The sequence below is a fragment of the Dasypus novemcinctus genome, chromosome 5, assembly GCF_030445035.2.
Source record: "Dasypus novemcinctus isolate mDasNov1 chromosome 5, mDasNov1.1.hap2, whole genome shotgun sequence".
Classification (NCBI taxonomy): Eukaryota; Metazoa; Chordata; class Mammalia; order Cingulata; family Dasypodidae; genus Dasypus; species Dasypus novemcinctus.
The window spans coordinates 111,863,938-111,889,433 of record NC_080677.1 but is presented as its reverse complement, the minus strand read 5'-3'; the positions used below and the strand labels follow the sequence as shown (position 1 = coordinate 111,889,433).

The 25,496-nt window shown below is 36.4% G+C and overlaps 1 protein-coding gene across 2 annotated transcripts in view; it reads left to right on the top strand.

Moving 5' to 3' along the window:
• CHCHD3 (coiled-coil-helix-coiled-coil-helix domain containing 3) overlaps nt 1-25,496 on the top strand; it is a 301,175-nt gene that overhangs the window by 87,198 nt on the left and 188,481 nt on the right. For both annotated transcript variants that reach the window (XM_058297371.2, XM_058297372.2), the window contains exon 4: nt 16,160-16,277. In XM_058297371.2, coding sequence (XP_058153354.1) covers nt 16,160-16,277 — 118 coding nt within the window. The remainder of the gene's footprint in view (nt 1-16,159; nt 16,278-25,496) is intronic.

Below are 25,496 nucleotides of genomic sequence, written 5' to 3'. Positions count from 1 at the left end.
CACTGGCAACTCTTATTTCAAAATGGTAGAAATAGATATTGTGAAGTAAATAATGAAAGTGGGATAGTGAATTCTTGCTAGTGGAGAATAAAATTATTCATTTTTGTTAGTTTAGCTAACATGGTACATGCTGTGTGGGATTTGAGCACTATGTCAGTGACTAATATTACATAATAAAAAAGCTTCAGTTTCTCAGGCCTGTAATGTAGTTGAAATTTAGAAAGGGTTGTTAAAATTCTGGAAATAACAGTTTCATTTGTTTAAGTAGATGCTGTTTATCTAATCATTTTGAAGTTTTTACTTTACTGAATAATATGTAGTATGTAGGCAGTATGCCCAAGATATTTTTAATTGTGGTTCTTTTGCATTACTCACCACTCCACAGTGTTTCTTTCAGGAAAGGATGCTTTGTAGTAAATGGTTCATTCCAAAAGCTTGGTGAGCACTCCTTCCTCACTCCAACATTTCACATACCTTTTCCTTCTCATTTGGAGATTATGTTGCTGATTAGCAATGGGATTTAGAAGGATCACTCCCTTTGTAAGCACTAAATTTGAGGGGCTGCATAAGACATTAATATGTTACAAAGCAACTTAAAAATCAGTTTTTTTTTACATTGTCAACGTTAGTAACCCTGAAGGGAAAAAACACCTAACCCAAAACTCTTAATTTTTTGTATAATGTTATGCATAGTATTCTGAAGTCATAATCGGTGTGACTACAATCGTTTTGTTAGTTTTCTGCTTCTTGACTTAATGTAATTCTGTATGCAGATTTGTGCTTTTGGGATAGGTCTATAAGCAGTATTTCTCAACTGCAGGAATCCATGAGTGAAAAAAGCAATAGGATGGAAGCACTTTCTAGATCATCCTTTAGCCTTTTGTTGCTGTTTGATAATCAGTACCTTTGTTTGCTTTTGCATTTGCATTAGTGCCAAGTGAATGCCAGACCCTGTAACAGTGCTGTACATAAATGGACGAAAAGAGGGCTTTGTTAGATAGTGGAGAGACTGGAGATAAATATTAATACTTGAATGAGAACGCAACATTTTACTTTGAGGGTCTTAAGCAAAACATTTTTGTTCACACAGTCAAGATGGTTTTTGGAGTCATAAATCTAGAATACGAGTCTCACCACATATTTTCCTAAGCGATTTTGAGCAATTTATTTAATCTCTTTCGACTTTGGTTTCTTTACTTCTAAAAAGGGAATAGCAACTACTCTGTGGGATTTTTGTGAGGATTAAATGAACCAATGTATATAAGACACTGTTAAAAAGCCTGGGTATAGGAGGTACTCCATAAATGGGTGATTACTATGTTATTATTAGTAGAACATTGTGTGTGTTTATATAAATTTCATTTAAGTGGCATAAAGTCATACATTAAAATCTTCCTTACTAAAAATAAAATAAATGGAATAGAAAGTATAAGGATCTTTTGTTGCAATGAACTGAAATTGTGTGCTATAATAGAATCCTGTTATGCTCTGTCTCCTGTGGGCTCATGTCCTCCCTCACACGATGGTCCACAGGTTAGTTTTGAAATTACTTTTTTGATGCATTTTGATTTCAGGTGACTTCATTTGTTTGCTTTATTTTTGTCTTTGAGGTAAATTCTGAATGATAATTCTCACTTCTTGAAGTAAGTGTATGATTTAACTTTGATTCAGAGTTAAAGATCAAGGAAGAGCATGATCAGGAGTTACCCTAAAATGACAGTAGGTAAAATCATGCAGAATTTCATTTTTTGCTCTTTCTATACACATCTGCCTGTCATCTCATATTATGTTTAAAGTAAAAATTAAAATGAAATCCAATCTACTGCATAGTGTGGTAGTTTTCAAATCAATGTGTTCCTGTTAGAATTTGTTTTTCTTTAGCATAATTTCATAGGAAATACTACAAATAAAACATCTGCCAAGGAGTGAGGTTTTAACTGATGAATAGTGTCAGAGAGTCATGAAAATTGATGTTATCTAAAAAGAATGTATTGTGGAGCAGGCATTGTGGGTGCTGATGTTGTCCCTTCTACTTCCTTTGCATACCAAGGTGACTTAACAGAAGGATGGGCTTGCTCTGAGGAATAAGGCCCCTTCAACTCTTGATACTTGTTTTGCGGTTACAGAGAATTTGAGGTGAAAAAAGTACAGGGCCATCTTTATTCAGAAGTGAGAATGATGGTGATTCTTTTTGAATGCCTTTTTTAAAGCAGTTAATAAAAACAATTGGGATTGTTGCTTAATGATATAAAATTTTGAATTCTTGTGATGCTGCTATCATTTTGTTGGAATGGGTGGCAAATTGTTTTTGAGAATTCATTTGGGTTTGTGGCATATACTCCTATTTGGAGAGGGGTTGTCCTTCTTTTTTCTTATACATCTTCATTACCCTCTTCAGCTTTCAAAGAGTGTCACTCTTCCCTCAGATTTGCTGACTTTTATGGCATTTGGCTGTACACTTCATCAACAACATTGAATAGATGCCTTGCCATAAACTTTAATCTGGAGTTTACCACTGTGCAATATTTAATCCAAGCAGAGTTGTGCAAGATAGGCCATCTATCAAAACCTTGGGTCCCTAAAACCTGCACCATGTTGTGTTCTGATGTGAAATTACTCTTAATTGTGCCTTTTTTTTTTCTCTTATCTGGTTGTGTCATCGTCTTTTTTTTTTTTTTTTTCTTCTGGTGTGTTGCTTTGCTGAGCAGGGGCCTGCACCTCACCATGCAGTTCTGGGATGCTTCTTTTCTTTTTTTACCAGGAGGTCCTGGGGACCAAACCTGAGTCCTCCCATATGGTAAATGGGAGCTCAATTGCTTGAGCCACAGCTGTTTCCCTTTACTGGCGCTCACTGGGACAAGGAGACTGAGGATTGCAGGCTGGCAGTTTATTGGGCAGCTCTCCCAATGGAGGGGGTCTGAAGATTAGATTTCAGCCCAATAGGTAGAAAAACATTAGATCGACAGAAGGGGCTTAGACTCTGAGTGCAGCCTCTGGTTAATAACTGACTGTAAAAGTGAATTCTTCTCAAGCATGGCTTGGGGTTGTGGGCTAGGAGGTAGGGTGTTCTGGGAATGCAGGGGCCTGGAAGGGATGGGTCCTCATCTCCTCCATTCCCACTGTGATGAGGCTTATCCTTGGGGGGAAAAACACTCTTCTCCACACATAGGCAGCTTTGCTCAGTCAATGGGAATGGAGTCACAGCTTTATGACCTTTTAATCATTGCAAACCTTATAAGGGGGAAATTCTTAACATAGTGAAAGAATGATATATTTCCATAAGACAGTTAATTCCATATGAATCAATGCTCTGTGTTCTAGATTGCTTCATCCAGCACTTTTTACTCATTAACTCTTGTCCTATAATGCTTTACTCTTTAATATTTATTTCTATTATATTTATATATAAAATAGGAATTTTAAAAGTGGAGAAGATTCTGGGGAGTTGGAGACTTGAAAACATCTCCATTGTCCTCTCCTTTCAACTTGTCTAATTTTTTTTTTTAACAGTTACTTATTCTTAGAAGAGCACCTGATGGCTAGATAGGAGCCATTGGGTTAGCTTTGATATGCCTTCTTTGCCATAGTACAAAGATAAACAGAGTTAGCCCTAGTCTGTCTTAATGTTTCTGAGAGAACCTTTTGGTTTCCTGTCCCTGTCAACTCGTTTGGGTGGGTGGGAAAATAGGGAGATTGTTTCTTTGACAGGGAACTGAAAACTTGTCCCCTGGTGGTATACCACTGGACTTTGGGAACAGAGACTACTTTATCTCCCATCACTCAGCAGATATAATACCTCCACTTAAGTTTGCCCAGCAGGTGGGCCTGAGTGAGCCCTGGTGAGTAGGCAGAGGCACCTATGGGATACAGAAGTCAGAGAGAAAGAAATGAGAAGATCTCCCAGAAACAGTGGCTTCCATAGTAGCAGGAAAGGTTAGTGTACTTTTCATATTTCTAGCATTGACAACTCTTGCCATTTGAATGAAAGACAATATCAGTTTTAAGATATATCTTGATTTCATAGATATTAAAGTGTTGTATTGATGAAATAAATTAAATTCTATAAGGAGAAAAAGGAAGAGAAAGAAGAGAAGTAAAACTTAAATGATATAAAACATTTCACTGAGCTGAAGATAATTGGAGTGTGCAAACTGGGATACCCTTTTTCTTCTAGGAGAGATTGATGAGAAAAGATGCCTACCCAATGTCATTCTGCTAAAATTTCTGAATTCTGAGCATGTGAAAATCTTAAAAGTGTCCTAATAAAAAGAAATAAGAAATTTATGTGAAAATGGGTTTAGACTTTTCTTCTTTCAAACTGGAAGCCAGAAGAGGATAGAATGACATCTACAGAATACTGAGAAAAAGGAGCGAAATGCCCAAATTCTGTATTGTGCTCTCACTTACCTGTCAGGGTCGAAAAGAGAGACTTTTGGATATGTAAGGATTTAGAAAATTTATTAATACTAATAGCTAGCAGTCAGAATCCATTAAGAAGACAAAAGCTACACCAGTTATTTTTACAGAGAGAATTTAATGTAAGAAGAATTGTTACAGGTATTGAAAAGCTCAGCCGCATCCTCCCCCCCCCCAAAGAAAAAACAAAATAACAAAAACTCTAAGGCAGTGCTGGCCAATAGAAATATAATGAGAGCTATAACTATAATTTAAAAATTTCCAATAGCCATATAAAAACATAAAAAGAAATAGGTGAAAATAATTTTAGTATTTTATCTTATTACATACAAAATATTATGAGTTTAACATGTAATCAATATATAGCTTATTAATGAGATATATTCTTATTTTCTTTTTGTTTTTTCTTTTTAAAAGATTTATTTATTTCTCTCCTCTTCCCCCACATTGTCTGCTCTCTGTGTCCATTTGCTGTGTGTTCTTCTGCATCTGCTTTCATTATCAGGTGGTACCGGGAAACTGTGTCTCTCTCTTTTGTATCATCTTGCTGTGTCAGCTTTCTGTGTGTGTGGTGCCATACCTGGGCGGGCGGTGATTTTTTTCACACGGGGCAGCTCTCCTTGCGGGTAGCACTTCTTGTGCACGGCAGCACTGTGGATGGTCCAGTTTACCACACGGGTCAGGAGGCCTTGGGTATTAAACCCTGGACCCTCCATATGGTAGGCAGATGCTCTTATCAGTTGAGCCACATCCCCTTCCCAATTCTTATTTTCATAGTGTTCAAAATCTGGTGTGTATTTTATATTTACAGCACATCTTCGTTTGAACTAGTCACATTTCATGTCGTGAATAACTAGATATGGCTACCATATGCACAGTGCAGCTCTAAGGTATTTCAGTGGTACCCATGGTAGGAAGCAGTTCCACCTCTTAGCTTGGAAATAATAGAGGAGGAGTTAAAATACCTAAACCTGGAGGGGGCCTCTGTGGAACTATAATTCAGACCTTTGAGCAGGGGACACTTCCTGGCTGGCTTTGATGTCTCTGAGCTAGGAGAAGAGGCCCATAGGTCTAGGACAGATTTTGAGGAGTTGCTGACAGGTATGGCTGATGTCTCCAGAGTTGGATTCAATGAGGTTGATTTTTGCAAGTTTGGACAAACTGCAAACTGGATTCAACTCTGCTACAGGTATGAAGTGTTGCTTTTGATGTGAAACCCTGAGGCCAGAGTGATGCTACCAGAATAGGAAGCAAACAGGAAAAGGATTTCCTTTCTCTTCTTCCACATTTTAGTCTCCCTCTGGCACCCTCTATTGGCAGAACCTAACAGGGATCCAACTGCAAAGCAGAAATGTGGTTTGCAGAGTCCCATTCCTATTTTCCAGAGTCCCATTCTATTTTCATGAAGCAGAGAAGATAGAGGAGGTAAAGCTGAAAGCCCTAGCTAAATATCTGGCACAGTACTCCATCTTAGGAAAATAGGAAGAAATCTAACCAAATAACAAATTCATTATATTAGAGACAGCAATATAGGGGAAAATGGAAGGATCAGTCTTTGTGTTTGCATGTGAACGATAGACTGGGAATGTCTAATATAACTGCTAAAAGTTAGTTGAGATTGAAGAAACATCCTTGAAGAGCAAACCTATGAATGTAAGAAACTTAAGAGAAAACCCAGGAAAAACCTCAGAACCCTTGGTTAAACTTGGGCTGAGTTGGTGGGAAAGTCAGTCAAAGCTTTCATCTTATTTGGTCCGCAAGGTAGGGGTTGATGAAATAGTAGGAATTGTGTTTTTAAACAGTAGTAAAGAAAAAAAATATGAGCATTCAGAAAGGGAACAACTGAATACTCCATTTGGAATGGAAAAATACCATAGATCTTGTAAAAATTAGAGAGGAAGGAGAGTGTATAGTAACTTGATAAACCAGGAAAACAAAGAACAGGAAAAAGAGATGACAAAGTAAAATGAATAGTAAATATAGTATACAATAGAAGAAGTAAAGTAAGTGTGCTAGTTGTTATCCTGTTAGTAACTGTGACTAGACAGAATTCCCCATTTAAAGAGCAAGGCTGTCAGATTATGTTAAAAATTACAAGACCTGTATATTATTTGTATGAAATATACTTAAAATAAGCAATTTGTTTTAGCTTTAATAAAGGTTAAAAATCAATGAATTGGCAATGCAGTTACCAAATAAAGAGATATGTCAGAAAAGATACAATAAAGTAACAGGAACAAAACAGAATAAAGAAGCACAATTACATAAAGGTAAAAATACAGTTTATATATAAAGACAGTAATCATTAGCCTTTATCATCAGTAAATTAACAATTCTGTCTGTGAATTAAAAAATGATTAGAAATTCAAAGAGTTTTTGACTTTAAAAAAAATACCAAAGGACTTTGTGTAATCATTCTTTCCTTAAAGATGTTACCCTGGGCTTGGTGGAAGAATATGCTAAACTTTTAATGTGAAAGCATCTACCATACAAAGAATCAAAGTGAGTCAGGTGGTGTGTATTTATGTTTGTCTGTGTGGGGCAGTGGAAGATCACCCATAGCCACCTCTGTCAATCCCACATCTGAGAGGCTAAGCTTAGACTAGAGGGTGAAAGGTTTCAGTTTGGTTCAAGCCTGAAGGTCTTTCATTGAAACAGAAGAGTACTGATTGTTTTCCTCTAAATGTCTTCGAATAGAGATGGTAATGTGTTCTCTGGTCACACTTTCCCAAGGCTTACCAGCTTAGCAATAACGTAACAGGTAATATATGGGCATTCCCTTCCATGATGTCTATAAAACAGCCCATTTGCCAGCATTGCTGTGATGGCACAGCTTAACAGTTTGCATCTCTACCTCCCTGCCCCTACCATTATATGGTTGTAATTTGAATATTATGAAAATTGGTGTATGCTTTAAGAAATGGTTATTTTGGTTCAAGGTGTCTCTATATTTAGTTCCAGCCAGATAAAGAAGAGGCCATGGGTCATTCTGTAGAAGGAAGACAAGGGTGCTTTGGGTGTTGCTTTACTTCCTTCATGGGAGTTTATTGTGACTTCTTAAGCAAGATTGGATACCAGGGCCATGGATGTGGAGACATTAACTTGTGAACTAAAATTAGAGTACTTTTCAAGTATAAATGTATTTTTCAGTACAATAGGAGAAAATATTTGATAAGACAGCCCCAGAAAATCCAGGATGGGGGGCACTTGTTCTCCAAAATAGAGCTGAAATAGGGACTAAGGGTACAAAATAATATATGAAGTGTAAATGAGAGACAGCCAGCTAGAAGGGAGACCTGGGAACAACTACTAGCATATGATTAGGGTATGGGTAATCCCCAGTTATAGTTGTAAGTTTCTATTATGGGCTGAAGTTGTTTTTTTTGTTGTTTGTTTTTTCTCGTGTATCATTTTGAAGCTACTTAGGAAAATGTCCAGATTGCGACTAGGTTTTAATGTCAATTAAAGTAATCTTTTTAAAACATGTTCTTGTGGAAAGGAAGGAAGCCTTGGTTGTTAAATTCTGAATGCCATTTTAAGTGATATTTACTTAGAAACATGAATGACCACAGTACATGTCCTCTTGATTAGATTCTGAACCAGGCCACAATGCTGGTTAAATACTATTGCTATGACTACAGGGTATGCTAGATTACAGATCACCCAACTTTCTATGACAGTGAGGTTTATTGTTGAATTGCTATTATATAAAATGTGCCTATGTTCCATAATATTTATTAAAATCTGCTCAGACGGTTCCATACAGTTTATTAAAATCTGCTAAGACACTATTCATTCTTTTCAAAATATTTATTGAATGCCTTTCAAGAATGAGGCACTATCTAGTGTCTGGGTTACAGTGGTGCATAAGACAAAGTTCTTCCTCTCTTGGAGCTTACTTTCTAATGGTATACTAAGTTGTGTTTGTGCACGTGTATTTTATATAAGAATTCAGGCACAAAGTTGGATTGCCTAGATTTAAATTTTATCTCTCATGTCACTGAATTTGTGGTCTCGCGCACATGACTGACTTCTCTCAGACTCAGCTTTGCATAACTTCACTGTGTCTCAGTTTTTTCATCTAAAAGATAAACAACCTATTCAATAAACTTGCTATGAAGATTAATTTCAATTAGTGAATTTTCAATTTCTTAGAACTGTGCCTGGGACAAAGGAAGCATTAATAAATGTTAACTTTTTCTGTTATACACCTAGATATTGTATTTGAATATAACATGATGATTATATTCCTGTAAATTCGTTGTCTTGTATGTATTTATTATGGAATCTCAATCCATGTAAATTTCCTTCCAGAATTTGAAATAATTTGAGCTGAAAAGTGTTAAGCTTGCTGTGTACTTTTGCAAAGACTTATTAATAGAAAACTGTTCACTTGTTCTGTCATTGTTTTTAATAGTCTAATAATTAGTTTGTTGAATTACCCGGCTCAGCTTTTCTGTTTAAAATTGAGTAGTAAACAATATTTTGAATGCTAGTTCAGCATGTTCTGATAAATTATCATGCATTAAAAATAAAATTCATCATTAGCATTCAAAATGACCTTTGAGGTTGTAGTAGTTCATTTTTCTCTTCCAGTGTTTGAAACAGTCTTTCTGAGTCAAGTACATCACATTACTTTGAAGATATTGTCTGTGTATAATGGTTGTAGTTCAATTTTAGATAAATCACTTTATCTGCGACAGTTTCCCATTTATTTTCACCCATTATCAGAGGTTCTTATCAGCTTTCCCTTCAGTAGTCTAATGACCTTATATATTAAATTATAAAGTAATTTTCTAAGCCAGAATTGTATAGAATTACTTATATGTCAAATTTTATGAAGATAAACCTGAGTATTTGTTAATGGCCAAATGAGTAATACCTGAGTTCACAGAAACATTTTAGGGCCAAACCATGTTGGAAAACACTGGTAATAATTTAGACTCTTGCAAATTCTAACTTGAGACAGTGAGAGCAAATTAAACAAGCTTATTTTAAAATAGTTATGAATAAGACAGGATTTAAAAACTGTCCTTATATGACCATAAATGTGATTAATGTGATGGTAACAAATTTCCATAGGTAGGGCTTACTCTTTATGAGATGTAAGAACATGGTTTTGGAAATCAGATCAGGTTGTTTGGGTTTGCTTCTCCAACAAAAAATGGAGATAGTAATGCTTCCCTCATGGAGAATAATAAAGTTGTATACATAAAAATTGCTTAGCTACAGTTATTTTTAAAATGCCCTTTTTGCTTAAAACCTTTAGGTTTTTTTTGAATCACATTGTATTGGCTGGCTTTTACACAGCGACTGAAATATACAGAACTAGATTTTATATACTAAATGTCTATGAGAGCTGAATGTATATGAGTAGTTTATAAATTTTTTTCCCACTTAAAAGGACACGTTGTAATAATACGCATCATAGGAGATTTGGCTGGTTTTTAGAAATTCATTTTGCTTATCTATCTTAAGTCTCTTACCTGATTGAGAATATGCTGAGGAATGAGAGCTAAGTTGCTAGGGCTTGATTTATAAGGGCAGAACAGACTGGTATTTGTTTCATTAAGCTTAGGCAAGCTATCCAATTACTTAATGCAAATAAGAAAAGTTTACACTAAACTCCTACTTCTCTGCTTAAAACTCTAGAGAATTTAAATGAGGAGAGATACGTATTTAAAAGGAGGAAATTTAAATGAAACTTAAATCAGGGGCTTAATGTAGAATAATATTAGACCAGGAGCTCTGAAATAATAAATGGGAAATGCCAATAAATAAAAAAAAGGAATATATTCTCTAAGATACTTGGTATGCTTAGTTTTGTTTTGAGATAATTCTTAAATCTTTGGAAACCCAAGCTAGTAATGAAAGACATTTTTTAAACTCATGCTTTCTTTTCACCTCACAGGGACCATCAGTAGAAAGTGTTGCCTTCCACTGTCAATTAGAGCTTACCTTTGCTTTCCCTTGTAGAGTGTTTACAAAACAACCTGGCTTCTTATTTTAAAGCTCCATCACTGGGGCAGTAGCATTCAGAGAAGCTCAGAAAGCAAGATCATCTCATTTGTCCGAGAATAAGGTTTGGTTGACCAGACTGCCCTCTACCTGTCATAAATGGCCCTGGAATAGATACCTTGATGGAATATATAACTGAGAGAACAAAAGAGGAAGCCTTCTGAAAGACTTGTGAATTTCTGAAAATATAAGTAGATTTTCTTTGTGAAGTGGTTGTACTTTGTTAAATGATTTACATGAATCAGTGAAAGAGGATACTTATTACAAGAAAGTATTTTTTGGGAAGGGAGGGTTGGGAAAATGAATACTGGTACAAATGTGAAGTTTATGAACTGTCACTTTTAATTCTGAAGGTACTAGACAAAAATCAGATCTCAATTAATACACCTTTCATCTGAAACTCTCTTCTCCAAAGTAATATGAGAGAAAGCAAAACTGTTTAAAGTGGCAAATTTACACTCAGGATCCCTTCCAAGACCATGTACTAATTTTTTTATTGAAAATTGTGCATTGTGTGTGTGTATGTGTGTGTGTTTAAAGAGAACTTCCTTGGAGGCCCTGGATATGCAAGCCTTTGGTATCTGAAACAGTGGTTTGAGAACCCTCACTAAAGAAAGTCTTTTTTTTTTTTTTTTTTAAGATTTATTTATTTTTTTATTTAATTTCCCCCCCTCCCCTGGTTGTCTGTTCTTGGTGTCTATTTGTTGCGTCTTGTTTCTTTGTCCGCTTCTGTTGTCAGCGGCACAGGAAGTGTGGGCGGCGCCATTCCTGGGCAGGCTGCACTTTCTTTTCACGCTGGGCGGCTTTCCTCACGGGCGCACTCCTTGCGCGTGGGGGCTCCCCCACGCGGGGGACACCCTTGCGTGGCACGGCACTCCTTGCGCGCATCAGCACTGCGCATGGCCAGCTCCACACGGGTCGAGGAGGCCCGGGGTTTGAACCGCGGACCTCCCATGTGGTAGACAGACGCCCTAACCACTGGGCCAAAGTCCGTTTCCCAAGAAAGTCTTCTAGAACTTCTCAGAACCTCTGAACTTGACGAATGTTCTGACCAAAACATTTTTTCCTTCCCGATGTTGCCCAACTATTATCCTTTAGATATAATTTAAAATATCAGCCCTCACCCATACGCTTTGATAGCAACCTCAATTTTTTAAAAAAATGCATTTATCACAGTTTATAATTAAGCTTCGTGAGGACAAAAACTGAGGGCAAAAACTGTCTTTTGCTCACCACTTTATTCTCAGTAATCAAAACAGTGTCTGGCACCTGGTATTTACGCATTGAATGAATTTGTGAATCCATTTCACTCTGATTTAGTATATAGTTTTTATCAAGTTTGGATTTCCAGTTAAAGGGCATTAGTAGAAGGAAGCTCTGAGGATGAGAATAGAAATTTAAGTGCCATTGAGTGAAAACAATGAACTTTCAAGAATAATACCTCTTTATTTTATATGTCCCCTAACCCTCTACCTTTTCAACAATTTTTATGGAATAGGAATAGCATATTTAATATGTGGTGTTTATTGAACTTTTAGCTGTAAAGGACCTTTACATTTAAGAGCTGAGAAAACTGAGATTCATCAGATTCTATAGCTTAGTTGGTGATAGGTAATGAGAATTTGTTCTTGATTTTATTGCCAGACTCCCTGAAGACTCATAATTCTGTTTCATAAACAGTCATTGCACAGACCATTCTTTTAATTTTCAGACATTTAAAAAATATAAACCATTGGAGAATTTGTACAGTTCTATTTATAAGGGTAAGTGAAAATATTTGTAGGAAAATGGTGTCATTTGTGCCATTCCCAGTTTCGTTGCATGCAAGAGTCAAGCACAATTAAGTGTTGATGTTCAAGAGGCTTGGAAATGTTGTGGAATATAGAACACCCTTCTTGTTCAGATTATTTAGTGTAGTCTGGGATTATATTCCACATATGCCATGTATAACACAGTGGCCAGGTCCTTGAAAGTCCCAGACTGTCTCTCTCATTGTTTCTTATATCCCTCAGTCTTCCATATTCTGCAGCATGTTTTCCATTTATTTTCATCCTTTTTTGTCTCTAGTTGGAAATATGCCATTCATTCATGCATGCATGCATTAAACCAGCATTTCTTAAGCACTTATTCTGTGATGGGCACTGTAATAAGTACCAGGGAACAAAAACAGACCAGGTCCCTGCTCTTTTGGATCAGGCAAGTTGGAAAAGAAATAAAGGAGCATGAGAGAAAGGATACAATTCCTTGATTTTAGAAGTCCTTGAAGAAAATAAAAATAAAGCAAAACTTTGTACTGGTGAAAAATCAGATAAGAAAATAGAGATGATAAAACTGTGTGTGGTCATGGTGTATTTAGTGAATTTGGAGATTTTCTTCTCCTTTTTAGAAACACTGCTTTCTCACTATTCTTGAACCCATAATGCATATTATTATTCTTACTACTGCCTACCTTACATTTGTTGAGTACGTATTATGTTACTGGCATTGTGCTTAAGTGCTTTGTGTATGTAGAACCTGGTAATGTAAGTATTACACCAATCCATTTTTACCCGTGAGAATAACAGAACCCAAGGATGTTAAATAAAGACACTTAACCAGTAAGTGGCAGATCCTTGATTTGGACCCGGGAGTCTTGTGTATCTGTACGAAGTATTGCAAGCTGTTTGCACTCAAAAAGTTTTTGCTTTCTTTTCATTAACTTGTCAAAACTTTATAATCCTATATTTCTTACAGTCGAGCCATTTATAACTCCATTTGTAATTAAAAGTTCTACCATATACAAGTAAACTCAATTAGAAAAGATGTAATTGCTAACATATATGATACTTTATATTTGATATGCCAGATGTAGTAGATATGAGATAATCTAGCTGTCAAGAATTCATTTTATGATCATGAACTAATAATGAAATTGTAATAAAAGTTTTATATGTTTATGCAGAGTGCTTGTTGCATAGGAATTGCTCAATAAATAACAGTTTTTATTATTTTAGTTTTGTTTGCACCTCACTTATAAGATAGGTAATATCTTTTACTTGTAAACATGGTTTAAATGCACAGTTTGGTAATTTGATACATTTACCTCATTAGTTATCAGCATAATTACCTGATATGGTCCATTTTATTTTTGATGTTATCGTCCTTTTGTATATTTCCAGAATTTGTTTGGGTAATGATATATTTTGGTAGTCGACTGCAGTGGCTGTCAAACTCTAGCATGTATCAGAATCACCTGGAGAGCTTATTAAGGCAGTTTGCTCGGCCCACCACAAGTTTCTGATTTAGTTTGTATGGTGAGGTGGCTAAGAATCTGTATTTCTAATAAGTTCCTAGATGCTGCTGCTGCTGCTGTTGGTGCTGCTGGTTTGTGAATCTTATTTTTAGAATGACTAAATCTTGAGATGTTACATGGCTTCTTACTATTGCTGTTCCTTTACAGTTGTACCTGTCTGGTAGGGTTGATGCATTGATGTCTTTGATACTGCTGAATTTATTGTATGATCCTTGTGAAATAGAGAATGACTTATATGAGCATATTTGTATTTATTGCTTAATGAAAAATGTCTGGTAGCTTGCCTTTACATTAGAGAATTTCAAAGCGCAGGTTTTAATTTGATTCTAGTATTTTTCTTTAGGGGAGAAGCATTGTAACTTGAGAATATATTTTACAAGGTGATTTTGCATATTGCTATTGATTTCTGAGAAGTCCAGAGTATCAGAATGATGTAGCACTTTAAAAATAGTAACCAAAAGTTTTATTTTCTTTTCAAAAATCTTTTAAAACTAAAATTTAATAGCTTAGTACTGAATTGGATTTGGTGGTCATCATTTACACATATAAAGTAGATTTCATTCATATCAACATATCAATTTCACCTTTTCTTTTTAAAGCGTAGGATACCTTTGGGGATAGGATAATATAGAGTGGTCATTCTCTCTAAGAAAAGGCAATCAGAAAATCTTTGTTCACAAGATTAGACTGAAATGTACTCTCATTCAAGGATTTCTGAATGACCATTATATGCCAGGCTCTGTGGTGAAAATTGGTGCCAAAGTAATTTATCTTTATCATGCTCAGTGAAGGGTTTTAGCCTATTGTAACTCAATATGATCTAATTGCCTGATGAGGCTACTGATAAACCTAATGGAATCTTATGCTTCATTAATAGAATTAGTATTGTGGGCACATCCAGATAGGTAAAGTTTGGCTGTCTGTTCTGTTAGACCATGTGGGGAGTGTTATATTTAGTTTGAGGCTAAGGGACAAATTAGAGTCATTCCAGAAGTGAGGAGCCATGCTGTTAAAAGGTCTGTCCATTTTCCCATATGAAGATTGTTGAAAATGGTGGTGATTCATTGGGAGGAAAGACAAACCTACTCGTGTTATTAGTTCTGCCTTCCTTGCTGTAATGAGACGAGATGGGTCTGTGTTGCTCATCATTGTCTTCAGTGCCTAGCACAGTGCCTCTATGTGGTTTGTAAATATTTTTGTTGAGTTAATTTAGAAAAGAAGATGATGGTTGTCTTCAAATATTTGTCATATGGATGGGTTGTTAAATGGATTTACTATTTATATCTCCAGAGATGGCAGTACCAGGGGTGGAATGTTTAGGTGGCAGATTTTACTTGCGCAAGAGAATAACTTTAGATATGTTTGATAGTCAAATTGATAAACTTTTTTTAAAAAATATTTATTTATTTATTTCTCTCCCCTTCCCCTCCACCCTAGTTGTCTATTCTTTGTGTTTATTTGCTGTGTCTTCGTCTTTGTCCGCTTCTGTTGTTGTCAGTAGCACGGAAATCTGTGTTTCTTTTTGTTGCGTCATCTTGTGTCAGCTCTCCGTGTGGGTGGTGCCATTCTTAGGCAGGCCGCACTTTCTTTCATACTGGGCGGCTCTCCTTACGGGGCGTACTCCTTGTGCGTGGGGCTCCCCTACGCAGGGGATACCCCTGTGAGGCATGGCACTCTTTGCGCGCATCAGCACTGCGCATGGACCAGCTCCACATGGGTCAAGGAGGCCTGGGGTTTGAACTGTGGACCTCCCATGTGGTAGACGGACACCCTAACCACTGGGCCAAGTCTGCTTCTCGATAAGCTTCTTGATTTGAATTCTTTTCTTTTCAATGTTCAGTAGAGCCTGCATGGGGATTTACTAGAATGTATACCTGTTTATTATTTTAAATGTGTGGCCAACGTGATTTCAGCTGTTTAATGCTATGGTTGTATATTTCTTTTTTTTTTTTTTTAAGATTTGTTTTATTTATATCTTCCCATTCCACCCCCATTATCTGCTCTCTGTGTCCATTCGCTGTGTGTTCTTCTGTGTCCACTTGCATTATCTGGTGGCACTGGGAAATGGTGTCTCTTTTTTTGTTGCGTCATCTTGTGGCTCTCTGTGCGGCACCACTCCTGGGCAGGCTACTCTTTTTTCGTGCCATACGGCTCTCTTTGTGGGGCGCATGCCTTGTGTGTGGAGGTGCCCCTGCGTGGCATTACACTTGTTGCGCGAGGCAGCACTGTGCATGGGCCAGCTTACCACATGGGTCAGGAGGCCCTGGGGTTCAAACCCTGGACCCTCAATATGGTAGATGGACACTCTTATCTGTTGAGCCATGTCCACTTCCCTCTATATTTAACTATTAAAAAATTTTTTTTTCCTTCTTTAAAATAATGTCAACTAATAAAAAAGTCTTCTTATGAGTTGAACTTTGCTTATCTTTTCAGACTGAAGCAAAGCAAAGAACTGGACCAAGAGAGGGCTGCTGCCAGTGAGCAGTTAACCAGAGCTATTCTACGAGAGAGAATATCAAGTGAGGAGGAACGCTCTAAGGCAAAGCATCTGGTGAGTATGTAAGATTTAGTAGAGATGTTTTGCATGCAAGGAAATCCCTGATGTTTCGGATCAGCTAAATACTCTTTGCCAACTTTTAGTGTTGATAACATTCATGCTCTCTTTGCTTCTTGATTTTGTTTCTTTGTAAGTAACGGACAGTTTGTTAAAATTAATCAACAAGACTGTAAAGGCAGGGTAACCTCAGAAGTATTTAAGTCAAGATGACCACAACAATCATGTGCCTTTATATTGTCTGAAGGGATATTTGCTTTTTCCCCCCCGTGTGTTTTGGTTTCATTGTACTTGAAATCTCTGGGGCCAGTAGCCTAGCCTTGTTGCTCCTGCTGCTTGCATCTACCAGTGTTAGTTGAGGAGGATTCCAGCAAAGGTGAATAATGTTTAATCAGTCCCTTTCTGGGCTTCAGAAAGAGGAAAAAGAAGCACATAGGTCTTGGGGAATAATCTTTTTTTAAGAAAAGAAATAATAAAATTTTAAAAATAAAATATTTTGAAAGGAAAGGTTATATAAAAATGTGGTTTTTCTTTTGTTGTTGTTAAAAATGATTATTAATAGAAGAAAATATAATGGCACCATAATTCTGTCACTCCGATGTAACCACAGTTTATACTGGAATGTTTCCCTCTGGATTTTTTTTTTTAAAGCCTATGACATATTTAAGAATTGGTATAATGCTATATATAGTGTTTAGCATGAATATTTTCCTATATCACCTTTCTTCTGAAATGCAGTTATTTATTACTCAGAAATATTCCATCTTATTAATGACTTCCCATTGTTAGGTAAAAGTAGAGCTGCTCTGGTTGAAGCATGGGGTCCTGACTGCTCTGTTTCCATTTCAGCCTTCCTAGAACCCAGATATAACTTCTTAGAACCATTAGTGCTCATTGGAGCATAGTTGAGTACTCCCTGGAGAGAACAATGGGACCATATAGTAGAGAACTTTGAAAGTAAGAGTGAGGGGGATGTCCCTAGTTTAGTAGGCAATTGGGAATCATTAACAAAGTGTCAGTTTCTGTGCTCTCTTGTTCTTTATAACTTGGTCTTTTTTTTTGAGAGGCCAACCTATGACCAGATGCAAATAGAGAAAATAATAGGAACCGAACATGTAATGAATCCATTTCTTCAGTGACTAATCCGGGATCCAGGCTGAATAGGTAGACAGTGAAGCTAGAATGGAGGTGATAGACTAAGAGAACAACATGCTGAGTGGAACTGTGGAAATAAGGGAGATGAAAGGAAAGTCAGATATTGTGAAAGGCGAATGATTTCAGAATAAATTGAGTAATTACAGTAGATTATTATACCTGCTGTTCTAAGCTGAAGAATATTTTGAAGTTAGAAAAAAATGTCAGGGGTGGGTTGAAGGAGTAATAAATATTACTGTGTCTCACATTGATGGCTAGGGATGGAGAGGAGAGGGTTAACAGTGCTCATGTTTGAGAAAGGTCAGGGAGCAAGATTAGTAGTTTCTAGTGGGCTGTAGAATCTTTGGCTGACTTTTTCCTTAGTGGTCCAGCAATTACTTATTGCCTCTTATTCTTGAAGCATTCTTTTATCTACCTATCATCCCCTAAATCTGAATATATCATTATAGCCTCTTTGTTCATGAAGATAAGCAAAATTGGAAGTTTAAAAAAACAACACAAAGCAAAAAGCTAACTATACATTCATGACACAGTATTAAAAGAGAAGAGTTCACAAAAAATGTGAAAGTATAGACATTTCATATCCAAAAATAACTTAAATATTATGTAATGTGGTTTGATTAGAAAACAGGTCTTTAGCCCATTTTTTTCCTTTGTGCCTAATAAATATTGTCTATTACCCACCTTTTTGTTTGATTGTTTAGTAGGTTAAGCATAGGAAACTGCCATCATATATTCTGTTTTGTAGATTTCTTCTTTATTTATTCTGAAGTAGTCTGGTAGATGGCAAATTATACTATTCACAACTCCTGAATTTCAGCATCTAACATAATATTGGCCAAATAGAGCCTTCAAAGCATTTAGGAGATAAGAGTAGAATTTAGATAGGATTTTAGCTGATACAGAGGATCCCTTCTTAGCTCCATCACTCTCAGACATTTGAATGGTGGTACCATGGCCACAGCAACATAGCTACCTACAGCAGTTTAGGTACCTGATGACTCCCAACTTATTTACCACATTTCCCTGTTTTTAAAAAATTATTTGTTGTTATAGAAGGCATTTTATTCATTGGTTAAACATGAGAAAATAAATACAAAAAATATTAATATCATTCAGAGTATAGACATAATTACTGTTAGCATTCTGGTTTAATGTTTTTCTATCCTTTTTCATGATCTATTAAGTCTGTTTAAAATATTTATATTTATGTGTGCTAATGTATCTCTCCAAACATAAGTAAAAGTATATACACCTTTGTATAACTCTTATAATAGCCTCCATATTAAAAAAAACACCTTTATTGTAAGTCTTTATATACCAAAAAAAAAATATTTTTATGAATCACTTTTTAGTGGTTGCATTTATTCCATTGAATTTCTTCTAATTATTAAAATAAACGATATTACTGAAATTTAAGAATATATAAAAATTACTAAGCAAAAAAACATTATTGTAGTTCAGTCACATATAATTCACTTCTTTTCCTGAGAATTTTTTCCCCTCCTATGTATGTATTCCATGCAGTGTTTTAGTTTTCCAGATTCTGCATCCACCATCCTCTAAAAACAGTATCGTGTGGTGTGGAAAGTGACTGAGCCTAATATTGTGTTTTAGTTCTTTGATCCCCAGCTGGAGAGTGGGCATCTTCAGAGGCCATGAATCAAGTGAGAGATACTCCAGGAATATTAGCATTTTTCTGCTGTGAGTGCTGGGTTGCTCTTGCTGCCATTTGTAACCCTAATTATGTGGGACTCTTTACTTTGAATGATGGTCAGAAATTGATTTGTTCCTCTTTATTTAGAACCTGAATGTTGCAGCCAGCAACAAAGGAAAGGTTGTGGTTCACACATTTGATATAATTGGAAAGCTGTATTTCAGGAGAACTGGGGCAAAAAAACACACACAAAAAAGCAAAAAAAAACTACCCTGATGTGTGTTGATACAGTGAAATACCCCCCCATCTTCCTCCACCCACTGACTAGGTGACATTTAGATCCCTGCGTGCTTAGATGTGAGTCCTGACTTTACTTCCCACAGTTGTAACAGCTAGCTTTATTGAAGGTTTTTGAAGGGTAAAGTCCTGGTGGCCCATTGTTGAAGTTTTGAAATAGGATCAGATCAGAGCTTTCCCTTTGTAAGAATTGCTTTAGCTGAAGAAGCTGTCAGTTCTGCTCTAGATTCTAGAAGAGCATCATCAGCCATCCCTCTACCTTTTACTTAATTAGTGCTAGGACTTTAATTAGTTGATCTTGGCCAGAGGTTTTGAAGGATGGAGTTCATTGACACCAGCACAAAAATGTTAAATGTTACTCACGTTAAAGTTATGCTTCTTAGGAACAGGAGCTCCTTCTAGAGAATGAAGACTAATTAAAAGGAACAGCATTAAGAAAGCTGTAAAATTAATGCGACTTGACATTTTGTGTATCTTTACGATTTCATACATATAAATCTAATACTTGCTGTGTCAAATGTTTTTTGACTTTGCAATTTATATCTGATTTCTTTTTTATTCTCTTTTGTTAGATTATGCTAGTGTAACATTAGTCATTTCTCATAATCACTACAGAAATATCTAGTCTTTTCTCTTTTTACTTAATTTTTAAAAGCTCAATATTTTGAGATATTTGCTTAAACTTTCTGGACCTTGTAAATCTAAATGTGAGTTTCCTTCACTCTTTGGACAGATATTTTATCAAGTGTTATGGTTTGAATGGTGCTGTGCTAGTTACTAAGGATATATGTAAAAGGAAAAGAGAAAATCCTGTCCTTAAGGAATTCACGGTGTGATGTGAGAGACAGTTATGTTAAACAATGTTTTTAAAGTGTTACATTGGTAATAAGGCCATAACACTTAATTCACTTGAGACTTCTTATGGAAGCAAGGACTTTGTCTTATTAACTTACTACTATATCTACATTCATTTGTTCCACACACATTTGAATGCCTAATAAATGCTACTGTGTAGGAAATAGTAAGCAATCAATAAATACTTATTGATAGATTGAATAAATGACTAACTGAATCTACCCAAGCTCTGGAAGTGGAAGAGAGGAAGAAGGGTAGAATAGAAAAGATTTCCTAGGCGAAGTTATACCTGAGTTGAAACTTTCTTTAAGTATGAGTAGGAATTAGCCATGAAGGTTGAGGAGTAGGGATCGTACAGGCTAGGATTTTGTAGGCAAAGGCATGGAGAGGTATGGAGGTAGTGAGAAACTACAAGTAGTTGCTAAGTGGAAAGTACGAGGCAAGGAGTATTGATAGATGAGACCAAGGAAGTTGGGAGGGCCAAGATGGAGGACCATATGTGCCATGTAAAGAACAATGGACTTTATACACCGAAGGGTTTTAATGAGGGAAATGAAATAATTAGATGACTGTTTTGATGGTTCACTCTACTGAAGTGTGAAGGAGAGAGCTGGATAGGAAATGACTGGAAACAAAACAGTTACAAAGTTTTGTAGAAATCCAAGTGAGAATAGGTTGTATCTGAATTAGGTCAGTGGTAGGAAGAATGATGAGAAAGGGAGATGTAAGAAATACTTAGGAGATACAGTTATTAGGTTTTTAGTCTTGGAGAGTTGAGAGAAGAGTTAAGAATAACCCAAGGTTTCTAGTATGAGCTATTATATATAATTTTTTTCTATATCATTTTAAGTAGAAAACAACAGCAACCAGTTAAAAAAAAGCCCTGCGTTTACTTCTTTCTTGTAAAATTGGCAAAAGTCCTGACCTCAGATACTGTACTAATTGTTTTATTCATCTCTTGACCAGACCTTTAGTTGAATCACTAGATATTTGGCCTCCTTCCTCATTCCCCTCCATCACAAATATTTTAAACAGCTTCTGTGGCTAGGTACTGTTAGTTGCTGAGGGTGCAAAGATGTATTAGATCTGGTTGCTTTACTTTAAAGTCTACAATCAAGCGTGAGGTTTATGGCGAAAGTCGTTTTTGCCTTGAATACTTTTTCTTTGCTGCTTGTAATTTTTGGATTTGTGAAACCTTATACTGTTTAGAAAATAACACTAAAAAAGCCAGGTGGGTGAGTGTTTAAAATTTAATTTTTGCAAATTTGACTGTTTTTCACCAAAATGTCACTTTTTATCTCCTGTTTCCTTTCTGTCTGAAATGCACCCAGTGAAGCAATCAAGAAGAATTAATTTTGTGCTGTGTGCTCTTCAGTTCTGAGTTTTGTTGTGTTTAAAACGGTGACAGTTGAAATTTCATGGTAAAAGAGAAAAAGGTTTTGAATTTGGAACGTAGAGGAAAATGACAAAATTAAGGGAGGTAAGAACACCACTATTGCCCAAAATACGTGAGGTTCTGCCCACAGGCAAAAGACTCAATTGCAGTTGTAATTTTGAAATGCTTAACATGGTTCATACATAGAAGTTCTTTGTAAAAGAACAGTAAGAGTAATCACTTGGGATTATTAGTATTAATATCATTAAAATTAAACGGGTGATTGAAGTTGCAGTGTAACACCTGTTGTCCTGTATTGCTTTACTGGGTGCTTAATAATTTTCAAAAATTGTTGCTGTTGTATGTTGTGTGTGTGGTTTAGTGCTTTGATTATTACCTATATTAAAGCCCTTTGGTATATGCGTACATACGCATGGGTTTCTTGCCATAGACACTTAAGCTCTGTTTTGTTTTTTTTTTTCTCTATATGCATGGGTTATCAGTTTGCTTCGAAGTTAATCATTTTGAGGTTTTTCTTTTGAGTACTGTCGAAATCTAGAGTTTGTTTTCTGTTGGAGGGACTTGAGCCACTTAAGTGTAAGATATTTTCATCAGTGTTTTTAGTGAGAATGGAATCTGGGATCCATCTGCAAGTTCCATTTTTTCTAAACTTGTGCCTAGTTAATAGGCTTACCGGGAAATTCAGAGGGCCATATCCCTCAGGACAGGTGAAAACAGAAGGGATCTGCCTAATTTTTCCTCCTGAACATTTGGATTCAGCAGGCCATTATAGTTTTCAGGACAAAGCATTCATATCCCATTTTCTCCCTTTATGTTCTTTGTTACCATGTGTTTTAACAGCATTATTATTGTCAGTTGGAATGTACACAGCCCTATGAAGAGATTGTTAATCAAATATACCATGGAGTGACAGGGCAGCTTCAGGTATGTTTGTTTCCTACTGCAGTGGAAAAGTAGAAATGTGTTTTGTCTCAATTTGCAGCCTTGACTTCATATTAGGAGCCCAAAGAGTGAATATGACTGCTGTTACAGATTGAACATTGCCTGTATACTGGAACTTACCTAGAAGAATATCATTCTCAAATGTACATTGTTGAACTACCTCCTCATTCAGAAACACTAAGACCTTAACATTACCAAATAACCTTAAAGAAGCTTGATAACATACTGACTAGATATTGAGGGTCCTGGAGGCTAGAGAAGCTGAGCATTCTTCTGGTAGTGGAAATTAAATCACACTCTCAAGACTGGGGAGTCACATTGTAAAGGTGACTGCAATTCATTTGTGTTGTCTTTCTCTAAGGATCTGTCTCTGACTGTGTGAATTCATTGACAAAGTGATTAGAGAAGAAAACAGCACAGTTGAGTATATTGCTATTGATGTACTTAGGAACAATTAGTCATATTTAGAGACAACTATGAGGAACACTTTGCTTAGAATGTGTTCTCATACTTGAAAAAAATTCAAGTGCTTGGGCAAATCTTATTGACATTTCCATCACTTGGGTCATTATGGGAGTCAGGGTGAGGTATGGAGAGCACTGAGTAAAAATCCATAGATAACTAAGATGCAAAGGGCTGGTTGTAATTCCCATCTCTTTATAATGACCTGGCATTTATTGTTAATATATTTGCTTCACTGCCTGGACTAAAATTAACTGTCATTAAGGCTTTGGAATTTTATTGACATGACATCCCAATCTCATTTCCTACTGAAGAGGGTAAGAAATATGGCCCTCAGTGTTTGCGCTAACCTGTAAAAACTTAAAAGTTTAACATTAGCCTAATCAAGTCTCAATCTGTACAAATCCCAAATTTGTTTTGCACATTATTGTATGAATGCGATGGTAAGGCGATGAGCTCCTTTTTGTTTAACAGTAATCTTTGCAGTTTGCCATCATGGCAAGTCTCACAACTGTCGGTTCTGCTGTAGCCTTGGAGGATCACTTTCCATTTATTGTATGTAGACCTGTGGTTTAGTGCATTCAGTAGTAAATTGAAGAGCAGTAATATTTACTTACGTGACCTATCATGTGCAATGAGATATGTTTCATTTTTGTTCATTGGACATTAAATTCTTCCCAATGTTGAACATTCTCAAACAACTATTTTGTTTATGTGTCCCTGCTCTTATTGTTTAGATGTGATTCCTAAATGGGACTGAGTTATGCTCTGTGTTTGTTTTTTTTATGTTCTGAGCTGTGCCCTGCATGGGGGCTATTTTCATGGACCCTGGGGCTATTCTCTTAACCATAAAGACATTCACCATTTTGTTCCAATATGACTTTCTTTATTTTTCTCTGCTAACTATATTTTAAGGATGACTTCTCCTGAAAATACCAAGGGACAGAATTATCAAATGAAGTAAGGCCTCCATTCTCTAGAGAGCAGGAATCTGTTTACAGACCTGCAGTATTTATTATACACCTCATTTAGCCCATTCATCATTTTAATAGAAAAATGAGTCATTTTAGATGATTCTGAAATAATTCGAGGTAAGCTACATAGCCCCAGGCAGAATATAATTTACTCAGACAGCACCAAGCTATTCTCAAAAAAAAAAAAAAAAAAAAAGATCAGCACCAATAATTTATGGTTACTTGTAGTAAACTTATCAGATAGCTTCATTGTCATAGAAATTTTGTGATTAAATTAAAAGTTTAAAGGAGCTTTCTAGGTTACCTTCCCTCCATAAAAGTCCAAACTTAGGGAGTGGGTGTGGCTCCAGCAGTTGGGCGCCTGCTTCCCACTTGGGAGGCCCTGGGTATATCCTAAAAACAGAGATAAAACAACAAGCAAACAAATGAGAAAACCAGTTCAGGGGATTCAATGTGGCTCAGTGGTTGAGCACTGGCTTCCCAAATATGAGATCCTGGGCTCATTCCCTGACCCCTGCACCTTGGGAAAAAAAAAGTGCACACTTAGCTGTGGGTCTAAATATCTCCTGCCTATTCTAAACACTGACTGCAAATTTAATTCCAGCTTTGTGTTTAATATTCTCTTGATAAGAAAACATGCCAGGCGGCGGACTTGGCCCAGTGGTTAGGGCGTCTGTCTACCATATGGGAGGTCTGCAGTTCAAACCCTGGGCCTCCTTGACCGGTGTGGAGCTGGCCCATGCGCAGTGCTGATGCGCGTAAGGAGTTCCGCGCCACACAAGAGTGTCCCCTGTGTAGAAGAGCCCCACACGCAAGGAGTGCACCCGTAAGAAGAGCCGCCCAGCGTGAAATAAAGTGCAGCCTGCCTCAAAATGGCACTGCCCACACGGAGAGCTGACACAAGATGATGTAACCAAAAGAACACAGATTCCCGTGCTGCTGACAACAACAGAAGCGGACAAAGACAACACAGCAAATAGACACAGAACAGACAACTGAGGTGGTGGGGGGAAGGGGAGAGAAATAAATAAATAAATAAATCTTAAAATAAAACAAACATACCAATCATTGTCATGGGGCCAATTTTATTGGAGAGCATAAAACCTACTTATGTATATTTTTCTGCTTAGAAATGAAACATTAAGCCTTTCACAGTTCCCTTAGCCCAATGTATGCACTTATTTTAAATCCTATTTTACTTATTTAGAGGTAATTTATCTGACTCTCAAGAACACAGCTAGCTGTCCTCCTGGAGTATAGCTCCAGACCTGAAAGGAGAGTTTCTAGTAGTGTCATAAAACTCATGAGCTTTATTAATAACAAAAACAATTGATACTTGTTTTTAGTATTTTTTTTTTTTTAATCAAGATCTTTCAAATCCAGTTTCTCATTCGGTGTTAATAAAAATACTTGATGTGTGTAGGATATCTTTTGTTCCTGTAAGATAGGAAACAAGTGTTCAAAGAAACTCTGAACTT